This window comes from Dama dama, chromosome X (assembly GCF_033118175.1).
Source record: "Dama dama isolate Ldn47 chromosome X, ASM3311817v1, whole genome shotgun sequence".
NCBI classification, from domain to species: domain Eukaryota; kingdom Metazoa; phylum Chordata; class Mammalia; order Artiodactyla; family Cervidae; genus Dama; species Dama dama.
This window is the reverse complement of record NC_083714.1, coordinates 36,172,783-36,196,587: the sequence shown is the minus strand read 5'-3', so window position 1 is coordinate 36,196,587 and position 23,805 is coordinate 36,172,783. Positions and strand designations below refer to the sequence as shown.

Sequence of the window (23,805 nt, the reverse complement as noted above, 5' to 3'; positions counted from 1 at the left end):
GAATTATTATCACCAGCTATGTGTAGCCAAGGGTTGCTTTTCTTTCCTTTTTTCTTTGGTCGTTATCACAGTAATTCATTTCTTTATCACACTTGCCCTCCTCTGGACATGTCTTAGAAGCCCTGCTCTTACTCACTGTAAATTGACTCAAAAATGAAGCAATTTGATTTTTCTTCAAGTAGACCAGTATGTTTCAGGTGTCCCCAATCTGAGTGGGTTTGCATAACTGCCATGCATGCTGTGGAAACAGCATAATTGCCTCTACCAGTATTTTGTAATAGAAGTCACTAATTTTGTGCAGACAATTCCCACATGGGCAGAATCCAATGCTACAAGGATTCTTGCTAAAAGTACCTTTCCTCCTTGGAACAAACTTGTTTTGCAATTCTCCTGTGTTATGTAGAAGCTAAATGATTTGTCTTAGGGGTCTATAGCTGACCTGAGAGTATTTCTATTAACAATAATTCTGGGTACTATTGAAGGGCCTTTGAAATCAGTGGGCTATTCTCTGTGCTCTGAACCCCAGCTGCCCAAGGTAGTATGTTCTCCTGACAGGTTGCAGACTCTCTGATCTGATGGTGCCCATGAGGAGCCCTGTGTATGTCCCTCAAACTTCTGTTTATTTTTCATTATTAGTTGTCACATCACTATGTTAAACTATGAAACCTGTTAAAAGATCATGATACAGTGAGTAAGCTTCTTGTCCAAGTCTTACTTAACTTTATTATAGGCGCTGCAAAACCATGAGGCGGCGGGGGGAGGCAAAATGATGGGCAAGGAAGGAGACAGCCTCTACTTTCAAAGGGAAATGACTCCTATTTCCTGGCACCAGACCTGCTCTTAGAGCCACAGGATTTTAAGATGCCACGGTTAGGAGTGCTTATTTAATCCAATCCCCTTCATCTTGTAGAAGAGAAAGCTGAGGCCCTGAGAAGACCTTACCAAGGGTACAAAAGTCCCATTGGCAGAGCTCGGGCTAGAATAGGCCTTGGATATTTACCCTACTAAATCAGTAACTCATAAAGAATAAGAGATGGGTTTTAAAGTTCGGATCTGGGGTACCTAAGACACATTTCAAGTAAGTCCTTATTATTCTTCAGCATAAAGCAAAAATAGGTCCCATTTTTCAATCACCATGTCCAACTGGACAATGTGGGTGTCACTTGAGACCATTTTTGTTGTTTAGAAATATAGGAAACACTTGGCCAGGGTTATTTCTGTTGCTACTCGTTTTCTCCATCTTCTTGAAGACCACAGTTTCTTAAGTATTAATTTTGAACTTGGTGAATCTTTGATTCTAAGTTACTCCCAAAGAGTTTCCTCAATAGGGACTATAAAGAAGCATATTAGAATTTGGAGTGTTAGGTCCTGGTTTAAAGGCCCTTTTTGGTCCCTTATTAGCTGTGTGGCCTTGAGCAATCACTGAACTTCTTGGAACCTCTCTTGGTAAAAATAGGCATAAGATCTTCACAGACCTGGTTATAAAGCACCCATGTCATAATGTAATATGGACAAGTGCTTTGTAAAGAGCAAAGGGCTATAACTAACCACAATGTTAGTTATTAGAATGCTTACCATACAGATTTCCTGAAACTGGTCTGGAATATCCTGCATTCTTGAATGATCTATAAGCAATAGATCCTTCAATTTCAATAATTTCTCAATTATTCATACTGTCAGGGTGGAGGAGCACAGATAATACAAAATAGCAATGCATTTCGATCCCATTTCTGTTTGAGTTTTATTGTATTTGGGAAAGCTTCTGAAATCTCTTGGCAGAAAGTGAAATTCAACCGAGATGAATTCTGTGGGCACATCCAGCACTTCCAAAAGCTGGCCATGTGTAAATCCGTGACCTTCTCTCGACCTCAGTTTCCTATCTGTAAAAGGGAGAATTGACCTAACTGATTGCATCGTGCCTGCCAGCTCTGACATCCATGTGTCCATGAGTCTAAGCATATTGAAGGCAGCGGGTGAAAGCCCATTTTAGATGATGCCCAAAAGTTCTGTGGGGTGACTGGAGTTGTGCAAATACTAGGGAACAAAAGGAATCACAAGCTGACAAAACAGCACTACCTCATTAATTTTTTTTTTGATATATGAATTTTAAATATTTATTTATATTTGTTTTCAAATATATATTCACACCCTGATTTAGATCAATGGTTTACTCATTAGATACACATAGATAAATAGACTTTAGAATTTGAGGCTCTATATTACCTCATTAATTGCATAGGCAAAGACAGAAGCCAATCCAAGGTGTAGGAAAACCATGACTGACATTTAAGGAAGAGACCGAAAGAAGAGATTGGAGGAAAAAGTGAAAATAACATCTATAGGCAGAAAGGGTTAGAATGATAGCAGTGTTCAACGCTGCTGTCACAGAGGAAACGCGCAAGATGAGTCTCTTTGTGCTATTTCTGTTCAGAGGTCACAACTCTTCTCAATTCACCTGATTTTTTTTTTCTCTCTTTTCAATCATGTCCTTTTCAAAATTCATCTCAGCAGTATTTCTGAACCCTTCTGATTATATCTTTTGCTAAAACCAATCAGCAGAGGTCTGTCTACAGTGCAGGGCAATCAGCAGAGACTCCAGGTATTGGTCAGAGACCATGTCTTTATTTAGATGGACTGTGGCTAGTGGGTTTGGCTGAAGTTACAGTAGAAGCAATCCTGGAACAGTGCCACTGCCATCTATCAGTACATGGCTTCCCATACAATTTTAGGAGTAGTGCCTGGCAGTACAGTGGTTTTTGAATATTTGCATGAGAAATGGAGTATATAAATAATGTATGTTGTACTCTAATATTTTTCTTTTTAACCCATCTAATGCTCTACCCCTTCAGCCTCTCAGAATTTAACAACAGTGATAATCAGAGTGAGTTAAAGAAAATCCAAAATTTGTCTCTCCTGACATATTGTACTATGTGGTGGTAGCCTGTACCTGGGATAGCATGGACATTGCTGTATGTGATTTGGAGTTCTGTGACAGAGTGGTAGGTAATGTTGCATGATTGTCAGCCTCAGTTTTACATACTATGCATTCCCATTACATACTATACATCTTACATCAGACTCAAGTTTTAATTGTGCATAGTGAATAGGAAGTGAAAGTGTTAGTCGCTCAGTCGTGTCCAACTCTTTGCCACCACATGAGCTGTAGCCCTCCAGGCTCCTCTGTCCATGGGATTCTCCAGGCAAGAATACTGGAGTGGATTGCCATTCCCTTCTGCAGGAGATCTTCCTGACCCAGGGATCGCACCTGGGTCTCCTGCATTGCAGGTAGATTCCTTACCCACTGAGCCACCAGGGAAGCCCAGTGAATAGGAACAGACACATGAATAGCAACAAGCTATGAGAAATGAAGATGCATAATTAGTATCAGGTAAGTGACAGACTATAAAGGGGCTAATCAGATTATATCCATGTATTTAATATTATTATTTTATTGTTGAGTCATAAGAGTTCTTTAGCGTTCAGAATACTAGATGCTTATCAGATATATGATTTGAAAATATTATCTTTCATTCTGTAGGTTTTCTTTTCACATTCTTAATAGTGTCCTTTGAGGCATGAAAGTACTTAATTTATATGAAGTCCAGATTATCTATTTTTTTCTTTTGTCACTTGTGTTTTTAGTGTCATATCTAAGAAATCATCACCAAATAAATCCAGTGTCACAAAACTTTATGCCTATATTTTCTTCTAAAAGTTTTATATTTTTAGCACTTAAAGTCTTTATGAGGTAGGGTTCCAAATTCATGGATGTGTTACTAAATGCAGCTTGTTAGAATTTTGTTGAGGATTTTTTAGTCTATCTTCATAAGTGATATCTTTCTGTAGTTTTCTTTTCTTGTGTTAGCTTTGTGCAATTTTGATATCAGGCTATTACTGGCTTCATAGAATGCTCACTACTCTTTCAGAGGTTCAGTCATTCTCTTGAATAAATACTCCTTGGATCTTTGCAGTCCTTTTGTTAATTTCTCAAGCTATGAAAATGTTGATTCTGACATTTTTTTGTCAGTTTTTTCACAGCTTTTTTGAAGGAGAGATTTCTCCTAGATCCATATGCAGAAATTTTTGCTGATGTCCTATGATTGGTATATTAATACATATGTTATATAACATTTTATTGCTTAATTTATTATTCATTCAACAAATATTTATTAATCACCTAATAAGTAGAGAGTTTTGCTGAGCACTGGAAATTCAGTGATGAACAAGACTGCTTTTGTCTATGTCCTTGTGAAGCTTACACCTTTGTGGACAAAGACAGCCTGAAAGAAGTAATATTACAATGCAGTGTCATAAGTACCATGGTCAGGGAAGCATAGAGGGCTGCAGGAGATTATAGAATTAGATCATATCCAGACTTTTGGGGGCAGGAAAAGTTTCTGGAAGGAAGTCAAATGTAAATTGGAACCCAAAGAACAAGGGGATGGTTTCCAGGCAGAATGTGGAGCATGTGTAAAGAGCTTGTGATGCTATGAAAGAACTCAGCATAGAATGTGATGGGAGGAGGGTGATACAAAGCTGGGAGTTTTGCAGGAACAAGATCATCAAGGATATTGTAAGTGAAGGTAAGATATATATTTTATCCCAAGGGCTATGGGAAGCCACTGAAGGCTTTTAAGCTGAGTAATGACATTATCATTGCTGTGATGCCAGCACTCAGAACACATTTTGTTGTTTTGTTGCTAAGTCATGTCCAACTCTTTGCAACCCTATGGACTGTAGCCCACCAGACTCCTCTGTCCATGGGACTTTCCAGGTAAGAATACTGGAGTGGGTTGCCATGCCCTTCTCCAGGGGATCTTCCCCACCCAGGGATTGAGCCCGCATATCCTTCATTGCAGGTGAACTCCTTACCACTGAGTTACCTGGGAAGCTCTCCAAACACAGTAGATAAATAATGCTTTATTTACTATAAATACTTTGTGATTTACTTATAAATTATTGTTTTCTGATTATTCTGGGTGTTAGTATGCAGGAAACCTTTGGTGTCAGGACTCTTTTTCACTCTTAAAAAGTATAGACACCTCCAAAGAGACTTGCTTATGTGAATTATATCTATTGTTATTTATTGTGTTAGAAATTAAAACAGGATTTTAAAATACTTGTTTACTATTTTATTTAAAGAATAACAGGGACTTCCCTGGTGGTCCAGGGGCTAAGATTCTGTGCTCCCAATGCAGGGGACCCGGGTTCGATCCCTACTCAGGGAACCGGATCCCACATGCTATAACTACAGATCCCCCATGCTGCAACTAAGAGCTAGTACAAGCCAAATAAATACAAATGATTTTTTAAAAAAATAGTAAAGTCATCATGCTCACATATATTTTTCTAAGAAAATAGATATGTTTCCCAAAACAAAATCCTTTAATGGGATGAGTGGCATTGTTTTACATTTTGTAAATCTTTCTTTTTACTTAATAGTAGACAGCTGGATTATCATATCTGCTTCTGCACTCAATGTGGTTAAACTGATGAAAATTTGATCTCACACAGATAAACAGTTGGAAAAAGAGCAGTGTTTTAATATGCTTTTAAGATAACTAAAGCTATATTTCTCTGATATTACATAAAAATTTGACAAGTGACAGTTTCTTAAAGGTTAGCTGCAATATGGAACCTGAAACATATCAGTTAACTTTTTATTTTCTGTTAAAAAAAATCTTCCTTACAGTTGTAGTGGATCTTTAGCCATTGTGTGATTTTGTATCATTTGAAAAATGGTGGTTCACTGAGTTATGCAGATCTGCCAAAGGTTAACACATTTCACTATACAATATCAAAATACCATATGCATTAATATCACCACAGCCTCATCAAAAGCTGTAAAGCTCATAGTGGAAGAATTAAGTTTTACCAAATCCTGATTTTTACTTGATAGTGAAAGCTTTCTTTTATTGAAAGACTTTATTGGGATTTCCCTGACAGTCCAGTGGTTAAGACTCCACACTTCCATTGCAGGGGGCACTTGTTTGATCCCTGGTCGGGAAGCTAAGATCCTGCATACTGCACAATGCCGCAAAAAAGGAAGGTTTTATTTTTTAGAGAAGTTTTAGGTTTCCAACAAAATTGAGAGGACGGTACAAGAGATTTCTTATATGGCCTCTGACCTCACACATGCATAACTTATTTTTTATCTTTTTAAAAAATTTTTACAAGGATGAACCTACACTGGCACATCTTTATCACCCAAAGTCCATAGTTTATGTTAGGGTTCACTAGATATTATGTGTTTTATGGCTTTGAACAAAGTATAATGACACATATCTATCAATGTAATATAATACAGAGTACTTTCACTCATCTAAAAACCTTCTATCCTCTGCCTATTCGTGTCTGCTCCTACCCCCGACTCTGACAACCACTGAATTTTCATTGTCTCCATAGTTTTTCCTTTACCAGGACATCATCTAATTAGAATCATGTAGTAAGTAGCCCTTTCATATGGGCTTTTTTCACTTACTAATATGCATGTAAGTTTCCTCCATGTTTTTCCTGGCTTGATAGCTAATTTATTTTTAGTGCTGAATTAAATCCCATTGTCTGGCTGTATCACAACTTTTTATTCATTTCACCTACTAAGGGACATCTTGATTGCTTCTGAGTTTCAGCAGTTATGGAATAAAGCTTCTATAAACATCCTTGTGTGGGTTTTTGTATAGACATAAGTTTTCGGCTCCTGTAGGAAACTAGGAAGGAGTGTAATTGGTGGGTCATGTGGTAAGAGTGTGGTTAGTTTTGTAAGAAACCACCAAACTGTCTTCCCAACTGGCTGTACCATTTTGCATTCCCACCAGCAGTGTATGAGAATACCTGCTTCTCCACATCCTCATCAGCATTTGGTGGTGTTAGTTTTACAGATTTGGGGCATTCTAATAGCCAGAATAATTCTACAGTCCTTCTAATGGGTGTGTAGTGGTATCTCATTTTAATTTGTATTTCTTTTATGACATATAATATGAAAGATCTTTTCATATAATGTCTTTATTTAGGGGGCTTCCCCAATGGCTCAGTGGGTAAAGAATCTGCCTGCAATACTGGAGACCCAGGACACTCCAGGAGACCTGGGTTCGATCCCTGGTTTGGGAAGATCCCCTGGAGAAGGAAATGGCTACCCACTCCAGTATTCTTTTTTTTTCCCATTTATTTTTATTAGTTGGAGGCTAATTACTTTACAGTATTGTAGTGGTTTTTGCCATACGTTGACATGAATCAGCCATGGATTTACATGTGTTCCCCATCCTGATCCCCTCTCCCACCTCCCTCCCCATCCCATCCCTCTGGGTCTTCCCAGTGCACCAGCCCTGAGCACTTGTCTCATGCATCCAACCTGGGCTGGTGATCTGTTTCACCCTTGATAGTATACTTGTTTCAGTGCTATTCTCTCAGAACATCCCACCCTCGCCTGTATTCTTATCCAAAAAAAAAAAAAAAAATCCCATGGACAGAGAAGCCTGGCAGGCTACAGACCATGGGGTTGCAAAGAGTTGGACATGACTGAGCACATAAGCATGTTCATGTTCATTAGCTATTTTGGTATCAGTGATTTCCTATAGTGAGTGAAGAGGAATTCCCTTTCCTTGTATCCTGTGAAAAAGATTGTAGAGAATTGGCATAATTTCTTCTTTAAATGTTTGGTAGAATTCACCAGTGAACCCATCTGGGCCTGGTTCTTTCTGCTTTGGAAAGATATTCATCACTGATTCAATTTCTTTACTAGGTGTAGTTCTAATCAGATCATCTAATTCTTGTGTAAATTTTGGCAGATCCTGTCTTTAAAGGAATTGGTCCATTTCATATAGGTTATCAAATTGGTGGGCATAGAGTTGTTCATAGTATTCCCTTATTTCCTTTTAATTTATTTTCATTTCTGTTATTAGTAATCTGTGTCCTCTACTTTTTTCTTAGCCTGACCAGAGGATTATCAATTAAATCAATTTTTACAAAGAATCAGCTTTTGGTTTCATTGATCTTCTCTATTGATTTCCTGTTTTCAGTTTTATTGATTTCTGCTCTAAGTCATATTATTTCTTTTCTTCTGCTTACTTGAGATTTAATTTGCTTGTCCTTTTCTAGTTTCTTAAGGTAGAAACTTATGATTTTAGAACTTGCTGACTTTTTAATTACATATTTAATGCTCTACATTTGACTCTGAGCACTACTTTCACTGCATCCCACAAATTTTGTTAAGTTGTACTTTCATCTTCTTTTAGTCTTCTTTGACCCAAGTGTTATTTAGAAACATGTTATCTTATCTTCCAGTATTTTGGAATATTCCAGTTATGTTCCTGTTATTGATTTCCGGTTTCATTCTTTTGTGGTCAAAGAGCAGATATTATATGATTCCTTTGCTTTTAAGCATTTTAAAATGTGTTTATAGCCTAGAATGTGGTCCATCTTGGTGAATGTTCCATGTGTATTTGAGAAGAATGTATATTCTGCTGTTGGTAGATGACATAGTCTATAGATGTCAATTATATCCAGTTGATTGATAGTGTTGTTAAGTTCCACTATGTCCTTACTGATTTTCTGCCTGCTGGGATTTGTTTATTTCTGAGAGAGGTGTGTTGAAGCCTCTAACTATGATAGTGGATTCATATATTTTCCCTGGCAGTTCTATCAGTTTTTGCCTCATGTGGCTTAATGTTCTATTGTTATGTACATACATGTTAAGAGTTGTTGGAGAATTGACCTATCACTGTGTAATGCCCTTTTTTATCCCTGATAAATTTTCTTACTTTGAAGTCTGCTCTATCTGAAATCAATATAGCTATTGCCTGCTATCTTTTGATTAGTGTTAGCATGGTACATTTTTCTCCACCCATTTACTTTTAATCTATACAGGTTTTTATATTTAAAATGGGTTTCTTGTAGACAACATATAGTTAGGTCATGTTTTTGATCTACCCTGAAAATTTCTGTCTTTTAGTTAATTCATATAGACCACTGACATTCAAAGTTAATATTTATGTATGTATTAATGTTTATTATCTTGGTCACCGTGTTTTCTATTTGCTACCCTTGTACATTGTTCTTGGTTTTGTCTTCCACTCTTCTCCTGCTTTTTGTAGTTTTAACTGAGCTTTTTATGTGACTCCATTATTTTTTCCTTTCTTAGTCTATCAGTTTTAGTTCTTTTAAGCTTTTTTGATTGGTTGCCCTGGAGTTTGCAATATACATTTACAACTAATCCAAGCTCACATTCAAATAACACTATACCACTTTGTGGGTAGTGTGAATACCTTATAATAACAAAATAATCCCAATTCCTTCCTCCCATTTCTTGTATTATTGCTGTCATCCATTTCATTTATATATAAACATGTATATACCTTGAACAAACTGTTATCTGTTAGTTTAAGAGTAAGAAAAGAGATTTTGTTTTTATTTCATCTTCACTTATTCCTTTTTCAGTGCTCTTCTTTCTTCATAGAGATCCAAGTTTCTGAGCTATATTATTTTCCATCTCTCTAAAGAACTTCTTTTAACATTTCTTGCAAGGCAGGTCTACCAGCAACAAACTCTCTTAATTTTTGTTTGTCAGAGCAAGTTTTAATTTCTCCTTCACTTTTGAATGGTAAGTTTTTAGATTACTCTCAACTTTCTAGATTGGTGATTTTTTTTCTCTCCACACTTTATTTTTACTCCACTGTCTTCTTGCTTGCATGGTTCCTAAGGAAATGTCAGCTATAATTATTATCTTTGTTTCTCTATAGGTAGGATATTTCCCCATCCCAGATTTCTTTCAGGAATTTTTCTTTATCTTTGATTTTCTGTAGTTTGAAAACTGTATGCCTAGGTGTGGGTTTCGTTTTTTGGGGGGGGGGTGGGGGCGCATTTATCCTGCTAGATATTCTCCAAGCTTTCTGTATCTATGATTTGGTGTCTAACATTAATTTAGAGAAATTCTCAGTCATTACTATTTTAAATATTTCTTCTGTTCTTTCTTCTCCTTCTCATAGTCCCATTATGTATATGTTACACCTTTTGTAGTTTCCCACAGTTCTTAGATATTCTATTTTTTTTTTTTGTCTCTTTTCTCTTTGTGTTTCTGTTTTAGAGCATTCTGTTGACATATCCTTCAGTTAAGAGATTCTTTTCTCAGCTGTGTCCAATCTGCTAATAAGCCCATCAAAGGCATACTTCATTTCTGTTAGTAGTTTTCTGTTTAGTGTTTCTTTTTGGCTTGCTTAGAATTTCCATCTCTGTGCTTACATTGCCAATCTGTTCTTGGGTACTGTTTACTGTATCCATTATTAATAGGTCATAGTTGTTTTAAATTCCCAGTCTGATAATTCCTACATCTTGCTGTCTCTTTAATTTGTGCTTTTTGCCTTTTAGTATGCCTTGTAATTTTCTTCTTGATAGCTGGACATGATCTATTGGTTAAAAGGAACTGCTATAAATAGGCCTGTAATGATATGATAGTAAGGTGTAGGGAAGAGGAGGTAGTCTACACTCCTATACTTAGGTCTTAGTCTTTTAATGAGCCTAAGCCTCTGGAGCATAAACCTCCCAACTGTTTCTCAGTTTTTAAAATTCCACCTCCACTATGAGGTGGGACAGGATGGCTAGAGTGGGCTGGAGTTGGGTATTTCTCTTGCCCAGGTGAGTTAGGTTCTGAAAATACCCTATAGCATTAGGCTTTAGTTAATTGGTTTCTGCTGAGGGCAAGCTTTGTTGAGAAGAACAGAGTGCTCTGGTATATTTCAAAATGCTTTCTTTCCCCTTCTCCATGCTGGAAGCATGAGGAATTTTTTTCTCAGACATTTACTATGGGAATCTGGTCAAACTCCTGAAGGTAAAATTCACATTGTTGGGGTGCCTTTATGACTAGGTATCTCTGGAGAGTTCAATTTTCAAAGTTGTCTTTGTTGAACCTCCAGCAGTTTGCCAGTTAGTTTGTTTTCCTACTCCAACCCTGGGTTCCCAAAGCAGTTTCTGCTCCTAAGTCTGTGCTTTGTTAAGCCCTTACTCCCTGTATTTGTTATCTGTTTCTCTCATCTTCGTAGTAGTAGTTTACCATCTCTCCTCTCCTCTCTCATAGATCTGGAGTTGAATTTTTAGTCTGTTTAGCTTCTTACTTGTTTTTTGGATGGAGTGGCAACTTCCAAACTCCTTATGTGTGGAACTGGGAGCCCTGATAATGCAAATTTTATCATTGGTTACAAACTATCAATTGTTTTCTTTAAAGTAACCAGCTTATTTTGTTCCTTTTCAAGGGTGAACATTTACTAAAATTTTTGCTGTTTCTTCAAGTGCATTCTTAAGTGAAATTGGCCTTTTTAAAAACTGGAAGTGCTTAGCAGTGGGAAGTACAGTGACTGCTATTAAGAGTTTGGTGCCTCTGACCAGACTCATGCTAAGCTGCCAGCAGTTTTACCTACTATATCTTTTGTATCATCAATGTAAATGCCCTCATAGTTTTTTGAAGCTAAATCATGAATTTCAACATTATTCAACACAGTATTTTCACACTGCTCATGTTTTTCCCCCAAATTCTCATAGATCTTCGATGATTAGTTATACTGGATGGATATAAGCAAAATAGCAAGTCCAGCTCATGACTGTAGATTTGTCTATTTGAAAGGCAAAAACTCAATTCTGTTGAGGAGGTATAACTCCATTTTTATGTTTGCAGCTAAATCTTTAATTTGGTAAGTTACCTTCTTTTATTGGAAGGTGGTGTGATTTTTTTTCCCTACTGAGTCTTCATCCCGTAGACATTGAGCAAATATCAACCCTACGGTGTTTATTCGTTTCTTCACCCCATGTGTACCTCTCCAGCTACTGCAATATAACAGCTTACCCTAAAATATGCTTCAGTTGTTTTTCCATTTCCATTTTGAAAAACTCTAACAAATCATTTTGACTTCTAAAGAGCTCATAACATCTTTTAAATATTTAACTCCTTTTTTGACTCCTTTTTCTTTAAACTGAATGATTTTCAAGATGACTACAACTTAGCTCACACTACAATCCTATTCCGAAATGTTGAATCATACACAGTAAGCTGAATTGTTAATGTATATAAGGTCAAAGGAATGAGGTTTTGTTGTATTTTTGTTTATAGTTAATCTTAATACTTTTTCAAAAAGTGTCTATTATTGCAAATAAGACTACAGATTGTAGTTACTTCTGTGTTTTCACATAGATACAAAGCTTCTAGATTTTAAAATTAAATGATAATGAAGTTACAAAAATTATAGTAGGCATAACCTAAGTAGATAGCCAATGAGAGCTCTAAGGACTGAGAATAAATTAACCTCTGAAATAAAATATATTTGTGCCCTAAACCTGCTATCTAGACACACATATTCCAGAGCAATGATGTCATTATACAACTTGACGTCTCTGGAAAATTATCCAATATATTTGTGAGGGAATAAGAGGGAAAAGACCAAGTTAAGTCTTAGTACTATTATGATAATAGATTTGACCTCTAAGACTTCCTGAGAGGGTCTCAGAGAACTGCTGTTATAGGAATGAATTTGTTGTTGTTCAGTTGCTCAGTCGTGTCTGACGCTTTGCAACCCCATGGACTGTAGCATGTCAGGTTCCTCTGAATTGGAAGAGGTCAAAACTGGAGGTTGGGAGGCCAATTAAGAGGATGTTGGGCTCATCTATGTACTGGTGGTTTTCCAACTTGAAGTGTATCAAAATCCCCTGGAGGATGGCCAGACCCTACTCCCAGGGTTTTTGATTCAATAGGTTTAAGGTCAGGCCTAAAAAATTTGCATTTGTAATGAGTTCCCAGGTGATACTGACCCTGCTTGTTTTGGAGCCACACTTTGATAACCACTGCCCAAGGACCTTGCTGCTCATCCCAGACCTCACCCCAGATATACTGTGTGTGTTCGAATCTAAATGTGTAGGATTCCCAGGTGATTTGTATACATATCCAAATTTGAGAAGCACTGCTCTAAGAGGCAGTTTCAGTTCAGCCGCTCAGTCGTGTCCGACTCTGACCCCATGGACTGCAGCACGCCAGGCTTCCCTGTCCATCACCAACTCCCAGAGCTTACTCAAACTCATGTCCATTCAGTCGGTGATGCCATCCAACCATCTCATCCTCTGGCATCTCCTTCTCTTTCCCCTTCAATTTTTCCCAGCATCAGGGTCTTTCCCAAAGAGTCAGTTCCTTGGATCCGGTGGCCAAAGTATTGGAGTTTCTTGAGGCAGTTTATGGTATCCTAAACTGGTATCCTAAAAGCCCACAAGTTTAAAAGTTATATGAGAGAAAAAAAATAAGACTTAGTGGCTGGACATATAGAAGTCAGGGAGAGGGAGAATTCACCAGAAATGCTTTCATTTCTTCTGGCTTGAGCAACTGAGTAGGTGATGATTCCTATTCTCTGGGACAGGGAACACAAGCAGATGAGTACATTTGGAGGAGTGGTGTTTGAATTCAGTATTGAGTTTATTGACTGCATGGAGTTCTCTTTTAACCCCTACAATATTGGCCATATGTGATTAAACAATAAAGTCCTAGGCTCCCGGTGCTGGGAAGGGATTGGTATTACATAAAAAACTTTAGGCACACATGCAGGGTTCTATTTCTTCTCAGAATCCACTTATGGTAGTTATAAATTAGTAAAAAAATGCAAGTCTCTTCCACAAAATGATTTTTAAAAACCTGTCTTGCCTCCTCACAGCATTCATTCCCATGGACACAAGTAAACAGGTTAGAGAGACAGAGTAACTGGCAAAGATCATGTACCACCCATCAATAATTGGAACCCTGAAGAACAGAAGGGGATATTCCAGGTGTCTCAAGAGCAAAACAGATCAGACCGTGAGGCATGAATGTGGGCAAACTCAGTATGGCTCCCTTTCAGAGTGGGGATCCGGTCTCACCAAACAGTTTCACTAGTTCCCCAAAGTCCCCCTTTTAAAGAACTCCTCCAAATATTACTTACAGGTAGCTATGTACCTGAACAGCTGGGCCAGGATTCTAATTCAGAAAAAGGGTTGCCTAAGGTAAGCAGTTCTGCCTTATGGAATGAATGAGTCAGTTTTCTGTCTGGATGTGGGAGACATTTCACTTTCATCCATTATTTTATTTGATCTGCACACTACTGCCAGGTACAGCAGGCATTATTATCTTCAGTTTTCAGATGAGGAAGCTGAGTTTGAAGGTAATTAAAGGACTGTAGTTCTAGAGTTATTGAAATGGTTAGGAGGATGCACTGGGACTGGAACCCAGGTCTCCTGATTCCAAATTGTGTGCTCTTTTCACTGTAAGTGCTATAGTTCAACTAAACAGCAGACTGATCTATAGGACATTAGTTCTGTTTTTTAAAATTGCAGCTTATTTAAAGAGCTGACCTGAATGAAATGTTCAAACAATGGCACCTGATTTTTTAAAATAGCTTGATTCAGAATACATTACAGATTATTAGTGAACTTTTATTTTAATGGTCAAGCAATTAATGAGGAGTCACAGCAAATCTGTGGGAGCATAAAATGCTCACATTGTCCCCAGTTCTGTTCATTATCCTCTGTACTCTCTATCCTGATCAATCAATAGTTAATTAATAATGATGTGCTTCCCGAAGTACAAGGTTATAAATTAATTTAATACTCATATGCATATATTCTGTAGGAAAAATGAGGGGAAACTGCCTGCCATGCCCATCTCATTGTAAGAAAATGTATGTAATGATTACAAGCATATAATAAGAATGGTTGGCCCAGCCAAATGTTTGTTCATTTCTGTTAATCAGTATTCATTTGAGCTACTTCCACGCAGTTCGTGGAAGCAGTGCAATCAGTTGAGTAGTGTGGCAGATTTAAATCAGTAATAAAAGCCCTGGGGAAATTAACAAGACAAAACATTAACCACAGACTAAACATTAACATATATTAGCATTTTTATTATACCTGTAGAATTGTTAAATGGGCATGGTTGCTACTGTTTAAAAGTTTATGTTGTATATCACATAATTTCAATGTATATTTTGTTTGAAAACTTTTAAGATTTAATTAAGTGGAATTGAACAATGATATGATAGACAATTGAACAAAATGAACTGAAGTTCATTCTTTTAGTTTAACTGGAAACTTTCAGCCTTTCCACACTACCCTCTCCCCAGCCCCAAGGTTCCCTCAAACAAAGGCCACACATAATATTCCACCAGAGCGGACTGCAGGGTCAGAATCAATATTAAATTGTATAACCATATAGGATATTTTATTTTTAATTCTTCAGAATTCTGCTACATCCGTCAACAATGCAAGACTAAATTTATACGAATTATTTAGCAAGTTCTCAGAGAAACACTCCTTGGGACCACAGTCAGCAGCTGGATTCTAGCAGAATAGTTATTCTGTCATTAAATAAAACTGAAAAGGTCCCCTAGAGGTCCTCAAGTCTTGGTGGCCTCAGGCACAGCTCTTGAGAGGAAAGAAGCTGTACTGCTCACTGAGGGCAAGTCAGTGGGATATCCATCTTCCCAATTAGAAGCGGTCAGATTGCTGAGGGCAGTATGTGTCGTCCCTGGCTCAGCTTCCGCCACTGACTCAGTGAAGGGAACTTTTCTCTTTTAACTTCTGCTTCTTCCTCTCCTTCCTCCTCTTCCTTCTGTTATGGACCATATAAGTTAAAGCGTGCATGTGCACACACACACACCCGCCACCCCGCCACCCTGCCACCCCACCACCCCTCCTTAGCTGCTTTTTGAAAAAGAGAATGTAAAGTCATACATCTGATGTTTAAATCGAGAGCAGTTAGCGCTAGTTAAGAGTAGGGGAGAGTCCGAGATACTCATTAATGTAGGCCATTATAGTTAAAAGCTTAAACCTCTTGAATTCTTGTAGCCATAGGATTAACCTGGAATTTCCATTTGGGGAGAAACTGTAAGGGATATACTCATGCCAGATACCAGAGCAGACCTGGGTTAAATTGTAGAAATTACAAAAGATTTTGTAGCCAATCCAAGAATCTGCCTTTAGGAGGCAGGGTCCAGGGATATCCTGCAGGCAGTAAGCGGCAGGTTAGAGCTACTTGAGAACCACCTTCCCACATCCAACAGAACTTGACATTCAGTGCTTTGGTATGGTTATGAAATGAATCTTGTCTGGCAGGTCAAAGAGTTTAAATCATTCCATGAGCCATACTTTCTGAAACTTTGCTTTAAATTGGGTATCACTTTTCTATTGATCTTTAAAAACGAGCCCTTCCTTGAAGTACAGTTTTAGAGGTTTCATAACCATTATCTTTCTGCAGTTATGGGTGGGATATCCACATGACTATAGAACCAGGCCATACCAAGCCTCAGAGTCGATCCTCTTGATAGAAATCCATGGCATAGGGGGAAAAAGCAAAAACGGAAACATAAGTTTTAAAGTCAAGCAGATCTGGGTTCTAGTCCCCAGCTCTGCCGTTTACTAGGAATTTGACTCTGTTTTAGTTCCTTAAATTTTGTGAGCCTCAGTTTCCTTATCTCTAAGATAGGGTCAATAATACCTATACTATATGCCTCAGAGCACTGCGGTAGGATGCGCCGGATAGACTAGAGAATGGATGGAGAGGTTTTCTGTGAAGCACCAGGCTGGAGTGAGATACTATGTTACAAATGCAAGGCATTGGTATTGATGAGAAGCTTACAACATAGACTCTCTTTCTCTGCTCAGCTGTCTGGAGGGAAAGATCAAGTCTGAGTTTTTTGTCACCTGAGAGTTCCTAGAACCAACAATGAATGGGAGCCCGAGAATGAATTTAATCAGTAGAGTATCTGCATTTCTTGACATGTCGATTATGGGGTGTATGTGTGAATTGCATCAAACTCAAATGCTTGGCATAGTTTCAAAATCTTCAGTAAAGTACTCTACTGGGAAAGGAATCCCCACCTTTTCAAAGGAGCCTAGAATAAAATATGGCACTTCAAATACCACATCTTCCTCTTTTGAGACTAGAGTTACAGGTGGATTGAAACTATTGGAGGTCAAAAGGAAGTCCTTCTCTCAGTGACAGGTAGAAGTGGGGTTGTAGGCCACACTTCCTGATGTCCAGTCTACTGGGCTCTTACTTACAAATACCTTGCTGGGCCCAGCAGTGTATTTTCTTCATGTATGTGCAAAGCCAGTGCTTCTGGACTCTGGTTAGAGGGAAGGATCAAGTTTGAGTTTTTTGTCACCTGAGAGTTCCTAGAACCAACAATGACCTGCTGGCCTGGATATGGTCAGAGGCCCTGGCTTCTTCTAACAATTTGGGTCTTATAACAGTTCAGAGCAGTATTGCTTTCCCTGCCACAGGTTCTGGCACATAAATAAAGGCACCATTAGGAATCACAGTTCATGGAGAATAAAAAGGTTTTATATTCCTGGGCTACTGATAGAGACACCTTTGTATCCAATAAATTCAGTCCAAGTAGATTTAAAGGTAGTGGTATCCTTGACTAGGTACATTAGTCAGTGAGAAGAAATTGGACTGCACTTTTTATTTAAGAGTCTAAAACTCCTGGGCAGGATACTGATTTCTCAAATGCCACTTGGGAGGCTGACTTCTTTAGCAAGTGCAGCTAGAGAGTAAGAGCCAGGTCTCTCAGCATAGCCTGAGGTTTCCCAAGTAGGAAGCTGAAAGGACCTCTTTAATGTGAATACCGCATCTCTTTGTAAATTATGTTTTCTTTTTATGTCTACTTCTCAAAATAAGCTCATAATATTCACCTACAGCTCACACAGTGTGGAGGAGAAAGATGTGGAGAGAAGGGCCCAAAGGGGGGTCTACATTTGACAAATGCTTTGTATATGAGAAGAATTTGCTTCATGGTAGATTTGTGGAAGAAAATACAGCCTGTCTGATAAGATGTGGCAGATTTCAGATGGGGTAGTGGGGGTGTTGGCAGGATACCATTGTTTGCCCCTTACCCCACACAGAGCCTTGGGAAGTCGGCTTGATAATGCCACATTGGGTGGCTTGGGAAGAAAGGTCAGACTGCAGGCTTATTACATTCTCATTTGTTCTTAACCTTCCTACTTTTGCTTCAGCTGTCCCCCTTTCCAGTAGATTGGGAGGGACTCAAAACTTTAAAGTCTTGCTGAGGTCCAATTAGTATTCACTGATACAAAGGGCAGACTTTCAATGGCGAGGGAGATTTCACAGCTGTGGGTTGCAAGTAGGCAAGTTACTGTGCAAGATGTGTGAAAGATTTTGATTTTGGTGCTGGATTTGAAACAGGTGTCGATGAAGAAAGTGTGTCCTGTGCTCCTGAATGTGCTGATTAGAATACTTGGATCTCTATGAAATAAACTCTAACATTGATATGTGTTCACAGAGTCATAAACATATTTATGGAAGGAAAATCAAGATTTTGTTCCATGAACGTTCATCTGCAATTTAACAAAGAAATGCCTATGTGTCTAAGGACGTAATTGTATGATGCGTAGTCTGCCCTCAGTTATTTGTGGCTGCATTATGTAAGTTATTAGAACTTAACTCCCCAGTACAGCCAGGCAGCCCCTACCTAAAGTACCCTACCAGACTGCCACCTAATGGGGCGAATTCAGAGAATACAGACTCTTCATTTGAAGTTAATTAGCCCAAGTCAAATGGCATTACATAAACACATCTGAAAAATTCAGTATCACATTCCAAAGCCAAATGGAATGTTTTAAAATGTCTGCAACTTTTGTTTTATTCTCATTAAGATAAACTATTGAGAAAAGGTAGTCTGAATATCATACTATATAGGCGCTGTCTTTCATAAACGGAGGTGATATTACTGCGATTCTAGATTTTTTTATACTTCAAAAATTCATTTATATATGGATAACTTTCCAAAGTTTTACCAACTACATGCTATTTGTCCCTTTATTGAGAGATTGATAACTTAGTGAATATGATCAGGACCACCTTCAGAAATCCAAAAGCTGGGATTAGCACTCAGAGCCCGTGGCCTCTCGGTGGAATGGTATGCCAGATCAGATACTAGGATTTTCCTTCAATTCACTTCAATTATGTCTTTACTAAATGCCTAACAGTGTATAAAATCCAGTGTGAATTCCATGGAGGTATAGAAGTTGACAAAGATATAACCTTTCTCTTCATGAGGTATCTCTAGTATCTTTCCTAAAGTATACAGTCTATATTTAAACCTTGTCTATGTTTTTGGGAACTGGGAATTCTTTCTCATCCCCCAAAACATAGAATGTAAGCAATTGGAAACCAAGCATTGGCATTGGCTTTGAAGTCAGACATGTGGGTTCCAAGTCAGGCAGTGAATCCACTGCCTGTTTGTCTCAGGCAAGTCACATAACCTTTCTGAACCTCAATTTCCTCAGCTATAAAATGGGAAGTCTGAATCTGATTATGAATTGAAAAGCTCTTTGCCACGCTAGTGGTGAAGAGCTCACCTGCCAATGCAAGAGATGTAAAGAGACGTGGGTTCAATCCCTGGGTCAGGAAGATCCCCTGGAGAAGGAAATGATACCCCACTCCAGTATTCTTGCCTGGAGAATCCCCTGGACAGAGGCGCCTCATGGCCTACAGTCCATAGGGTCGCAAAGATCTGGAGACGACTGAAGCGACTTAGCACGCAGTGAGCTGCCTTATTAAAATAACACACAAGGAAATGAAGCATAGCGTCTGGCACAAAGGGAAACATATGTTAACATTCATACTTACTTATATAGGAGTTTATTCAGGCTTTTGACGGAAAGTGAACAAATAACAAATCTACAGATATTTTCACCAAATAAATCATTTAGATTTGAGATAAGAAAGCTGATGCCATTTTTATCATTGCTATGAGTGTAATAGCACTAAGCTTTAAATTTGAATGCTGTTCACCTGAAATTTATATAATTTAAAAAAGAGTTAGCAAAATGCTCAGAAGAATCAGATCACTTTGTGTGCAGGAGGTTGCTCTCCTATTAACAGACTGCTCTGTACATCTCCCACACACCCCCTCATTTCCTACACCAAGCCTTCCTAAACTTGGCAGTTTCCATTTGTGCACTTCCTAGGGATAAATATCAAGTGCCATTGAAAGATATCAGTAGCATAAGTCCTGTGTAGAGGGTCCTTTCTAACGTGGGCTTCACTATAGAAATAAGGCATTTTCATCTTAGGAAATCTGTGAATAGACTGTGCTCAAAGTGCCCCCACCAGTCTTCAGCCTTCCTTTCCACAGATGGTTCTTTGCCTTAAAAGCGTATCACCTTTTTTGACTCCAGTAATAGCTTCGTTCTGCTCTTTAAAAAGAAATTGGGGAAGAAATTGAAGTGCTTTTCAGAATTTGTTTCTACTATCATATCTGTGAAAGTATCATATAATTATATTGCATTTCTTTTTTCAGATTGGCAAGTTATGTGCCCATTCTCAACAACGTCAATATAGATCTGCTTATTATCCTGAAGATCTATTTATTGACAAGAAGGTATTAAAAGTTGCTCGTGTAGAACGTGAAGAAACCTTATCCAGCCGAAGAAGGTGAGAGGGTTTTTTTTTTTCTTCTCTATTTCAGCAAACAATTAGCAATTGTGTTTTAAGGTCAAAACCCACTGGAGTGAAGCTTCTTAAATACATGTTATTTAGTTCTTCTGAGTAGAGCATTCAATTAATTAAATTCTATCCTCTGTTAATGTTAAAAGAAAAAAGATATTGTATTATATCCAAACCATATTTAAATGTAAATTTACCATATGTAAATATCCAGTACAGCAACACAGAGTGGAATAGATTTCTCAAGATCTTCACTGATTAAACAAAACCTTTTTTATTTATGATCTGGTCTCACAATTCCATGGCTTGGTTTGTGTCTTTCCCAATTACTGACACTGAGTCTGCTGTGAGTTCACCAAAGAGAAACTGGCAAGACATTCTGATTTGTACACACAGTGTGCACTCTACACACTCTTAAGAATGATAAAGGATTTGGTTTCAGTTCCTTAAGACAGCAGTTGAGGGACCAAATTAAAGTTTCTTATTCTCTTCATTCCTCCCTTCCCCATCCAGATTCCCTCCTTCCCTATTCTAGTTTCATGCTTACCAATAAAGGGTAGAAACTGGATTGGGAAGTTCAGTGCAAATCTTGAAGAATTGATTTCCCCAAAAGGACTGCACCAGTAGCCAACCCTTTGCCACTGGCTCAGGAATAACTAGACATGAGTTTAGCCTTGTGATGACTTTGAGAGGATTGAGAGAGATTGGCCTAGGGATGGAAAATTAAGAGATGAAATAAGTAACAGCCTCAGATTTGGGCTAAATTATTTCTTTCATACCCATTTACTACAGGAGATTTTGAAATGGCAACTCTTAAGCATATATGACACAGTTTAGAGTGAGAGAGGGCGGTAAGGCCACTTGAGAGACAGTCCTCCAAAGCATTTCAGGAAGTCCCATTTTCTTTGTTGACTTCCAACCTAATACATTTCTAGTTTCCCTAGAGCAGCAGTTTTGAAGTGTGATTTGAGAACTCAGGGAGTCCCAGAAACTCTTTCAGAGGTGTGTAAGATCTTCCTTTTACTAACTTCATATCTGTGTGAGGCTGGTTTTTATTCATACACTTCAACCAAAATAATATATGGTAACACAATAAATACAGAAGCCAATGCAGAAATTTAGCTGTCTCCTGTTCAGCCAGGCAGTGAAGATATTTTGCAAAACCACAAAACCTTTACTGCTTTTCACACTTTTTTCATTAAAATGATATTTACACTAATATATCAAGACTCATTGTTGTTGGTTTAAAATTAATAATAAATTAATTAAAATTTTTTTCCTGAGTTTTAATTTCTAAAACAGTAGATGTCACTAAATATACATCATGTAAACAAAAGCTCTTTGGGGTCCTCAATAATTTTTTTTTTGCATCCCCCCTCCCCCTCAATAATTCTTAAGAACCTTTTGGGTTGTGTTGGTTATCTAGGGCTATATAATAAAAAGTGACAACAAAACATAGTTATTTAAAACAACAAACATTTATTATCTCCCAGTTTCTGTCAGGACTTTGCAGGCAGCTTAGCTGGGTGCTCCTTAGTCTCAAAGAAATTTCAGTCAAGGTGTTACCTGGAGCTGCAGTCTGCTGACAGGTGAGGGGAAGCAGGAGGGTCCACCTCCAAGGGGACTCATTTACACGTGGAACAAGTTAGTTGATTGGAAGGAGGCCTCCGTTTCTTACCACACAGACCTTCTGAGTGTCCTTACAACACGGCTGCTGACTTCCCCAGAATAAGTGAGCCCTGGAAGAGAGCAAGGAGAAAGCCGCAATATTTCTTACAACCTAGTCTCAGAAGTGATATACTGTCATTTCTGATGTGTTTGATTTGTTAGAAACAAGTCACCAGCTCTAGTCCACATTCAAGGGGAGGGAAATTGAGCTCCACCTCTTGAATAGAGGAGTGTCAAAGATTTTGTGGACATATTTTTTATTTTGGCAGTGCCACAAGACATGCGGGATCTTAATTCCCCAACCAGGGATCAAACCTGCGCTGGAAGTGTGGAGTCCTAATCACTGGACCGCTAAGAAAGTCCTTGGACATATTTAAAACCATCTCAGGGGTCCTGGCACCAGAGTACTCAGAACCATTTCAACATAGCAAAGGGGTTCTTTGGGAAATTTTTGTCTTTCTGGGAAGATGAAATTAAGGCATTTCTCAAGGCCCTTTTTAGCTTCTGTCTGTCCCCTGTCCATTGTTCTCCATTGCTTTCACTCTGCCCAAACCACCTGAGAAATTAACATTACTTGTTGGTCTTTAACTAGCGGAAATCTCTTGCATATTGCACTGAAATGAGGAATTTATATAATATTATGTATTAATTATTTATAAATAATACATAAAATGAAACAAATTGTAATATGTTTGTTTTCATTATATTAATTTTTATTTACAGCATAATATAAATTAAATTTATAGTACTGTGTATATATATGTGTGTGTGTGTTTGTATGTGCATGTATGTGTATATATATTTTTTTATTCTTGCTGCTGCTGTTCAATTCAGCAGAAATTTGGGAAACACCTATTGTGTGCCAGAATGTACATTGGGCACTGAAAGTCAAAACATAGTTTCTGCTCTCCCAAGTCAGTCTAATGTGGAAATAGACTTAAGTACAAATAATTTCAAACCAGTTTTATAAGTGCCAAAGAATGTGCAGAGTCTATGGAGGCAGCCAACAGGGGAGGGGAGAGCTGTGCCCAGGTAGAGTGGAGGCTTCATGGGAGATGTGGTATATTAATTTGTAACAGAATCACATGTAAAGCTTTTTCAAAATAGCACACTATGCCAGTCACATTTTGAGTTTACCCCGTCAGCCTAAACACACTTATAAGCAAATAGGAGGTTTATTAAGATCCTGCTGCCTTCTCTCTTGGGCTCTGTGAGATCTATTCCCTTTTGCCTCATTGGGGAGAGCTCTATGGGTGTTGATTCCTCCAGGGAAAAGAAAAAAATTGGTAAATGAGTTCCTGGCTGAGCACCCAGATTTGGCACTTTGTTTAGACTCATTTTTGACTTTGTTGCTAACCCCCAAAGAAAAGAAAGGGTAGTGAGAAAAATGGCAAAACCTGTAGACTTGAGTTAAGTTGCAGTCAGGTAGGATTCCTTGGGTGTTGGAAACATGAGTTCACCCCATAATGCTTCTTATCTTTTTTGCAAACTGAAGCAAAACTGAAATGGAGCCCTTCTTTCTGAATTCTCTGCCAGAATAAGAAAAGAAAACAACAGGAGAGTGTCTGATTTCATTTAACTCTCTCAAATAGGCATTGTAAACCCTCTTAGGGAGAGCGCAGAATTGAGGGTTAAGATGCTCTCTTGCTAAATGCACTGCCCCCCTCCCTGCA

General features: G+C 38.2%; 1 protein-coding gene across 2 annotated transcripts in view; it reads left to right on the top strand.

The window, feature by feature from the left end:
- GPC3 (glypican 3) overlaps nt 1-23,805 on the top strand; it is a 436,510-nt gene that overhangs the window by 261,636 nt on the left and 151,069 nt on the right. For both annotated transcript variants that reach the window (XM_061136403.1, XM_061136404.1), the window contains one exon: nt 20,319-20,452. In XM_061136403.1, coding sequence (XP_060992386.1) covers nt 20,319-20,452 — 134 coding nt within the window. The remainder of the gene's footprint in view (nt 1-20,318; nt 20,453-23,805) is intronic.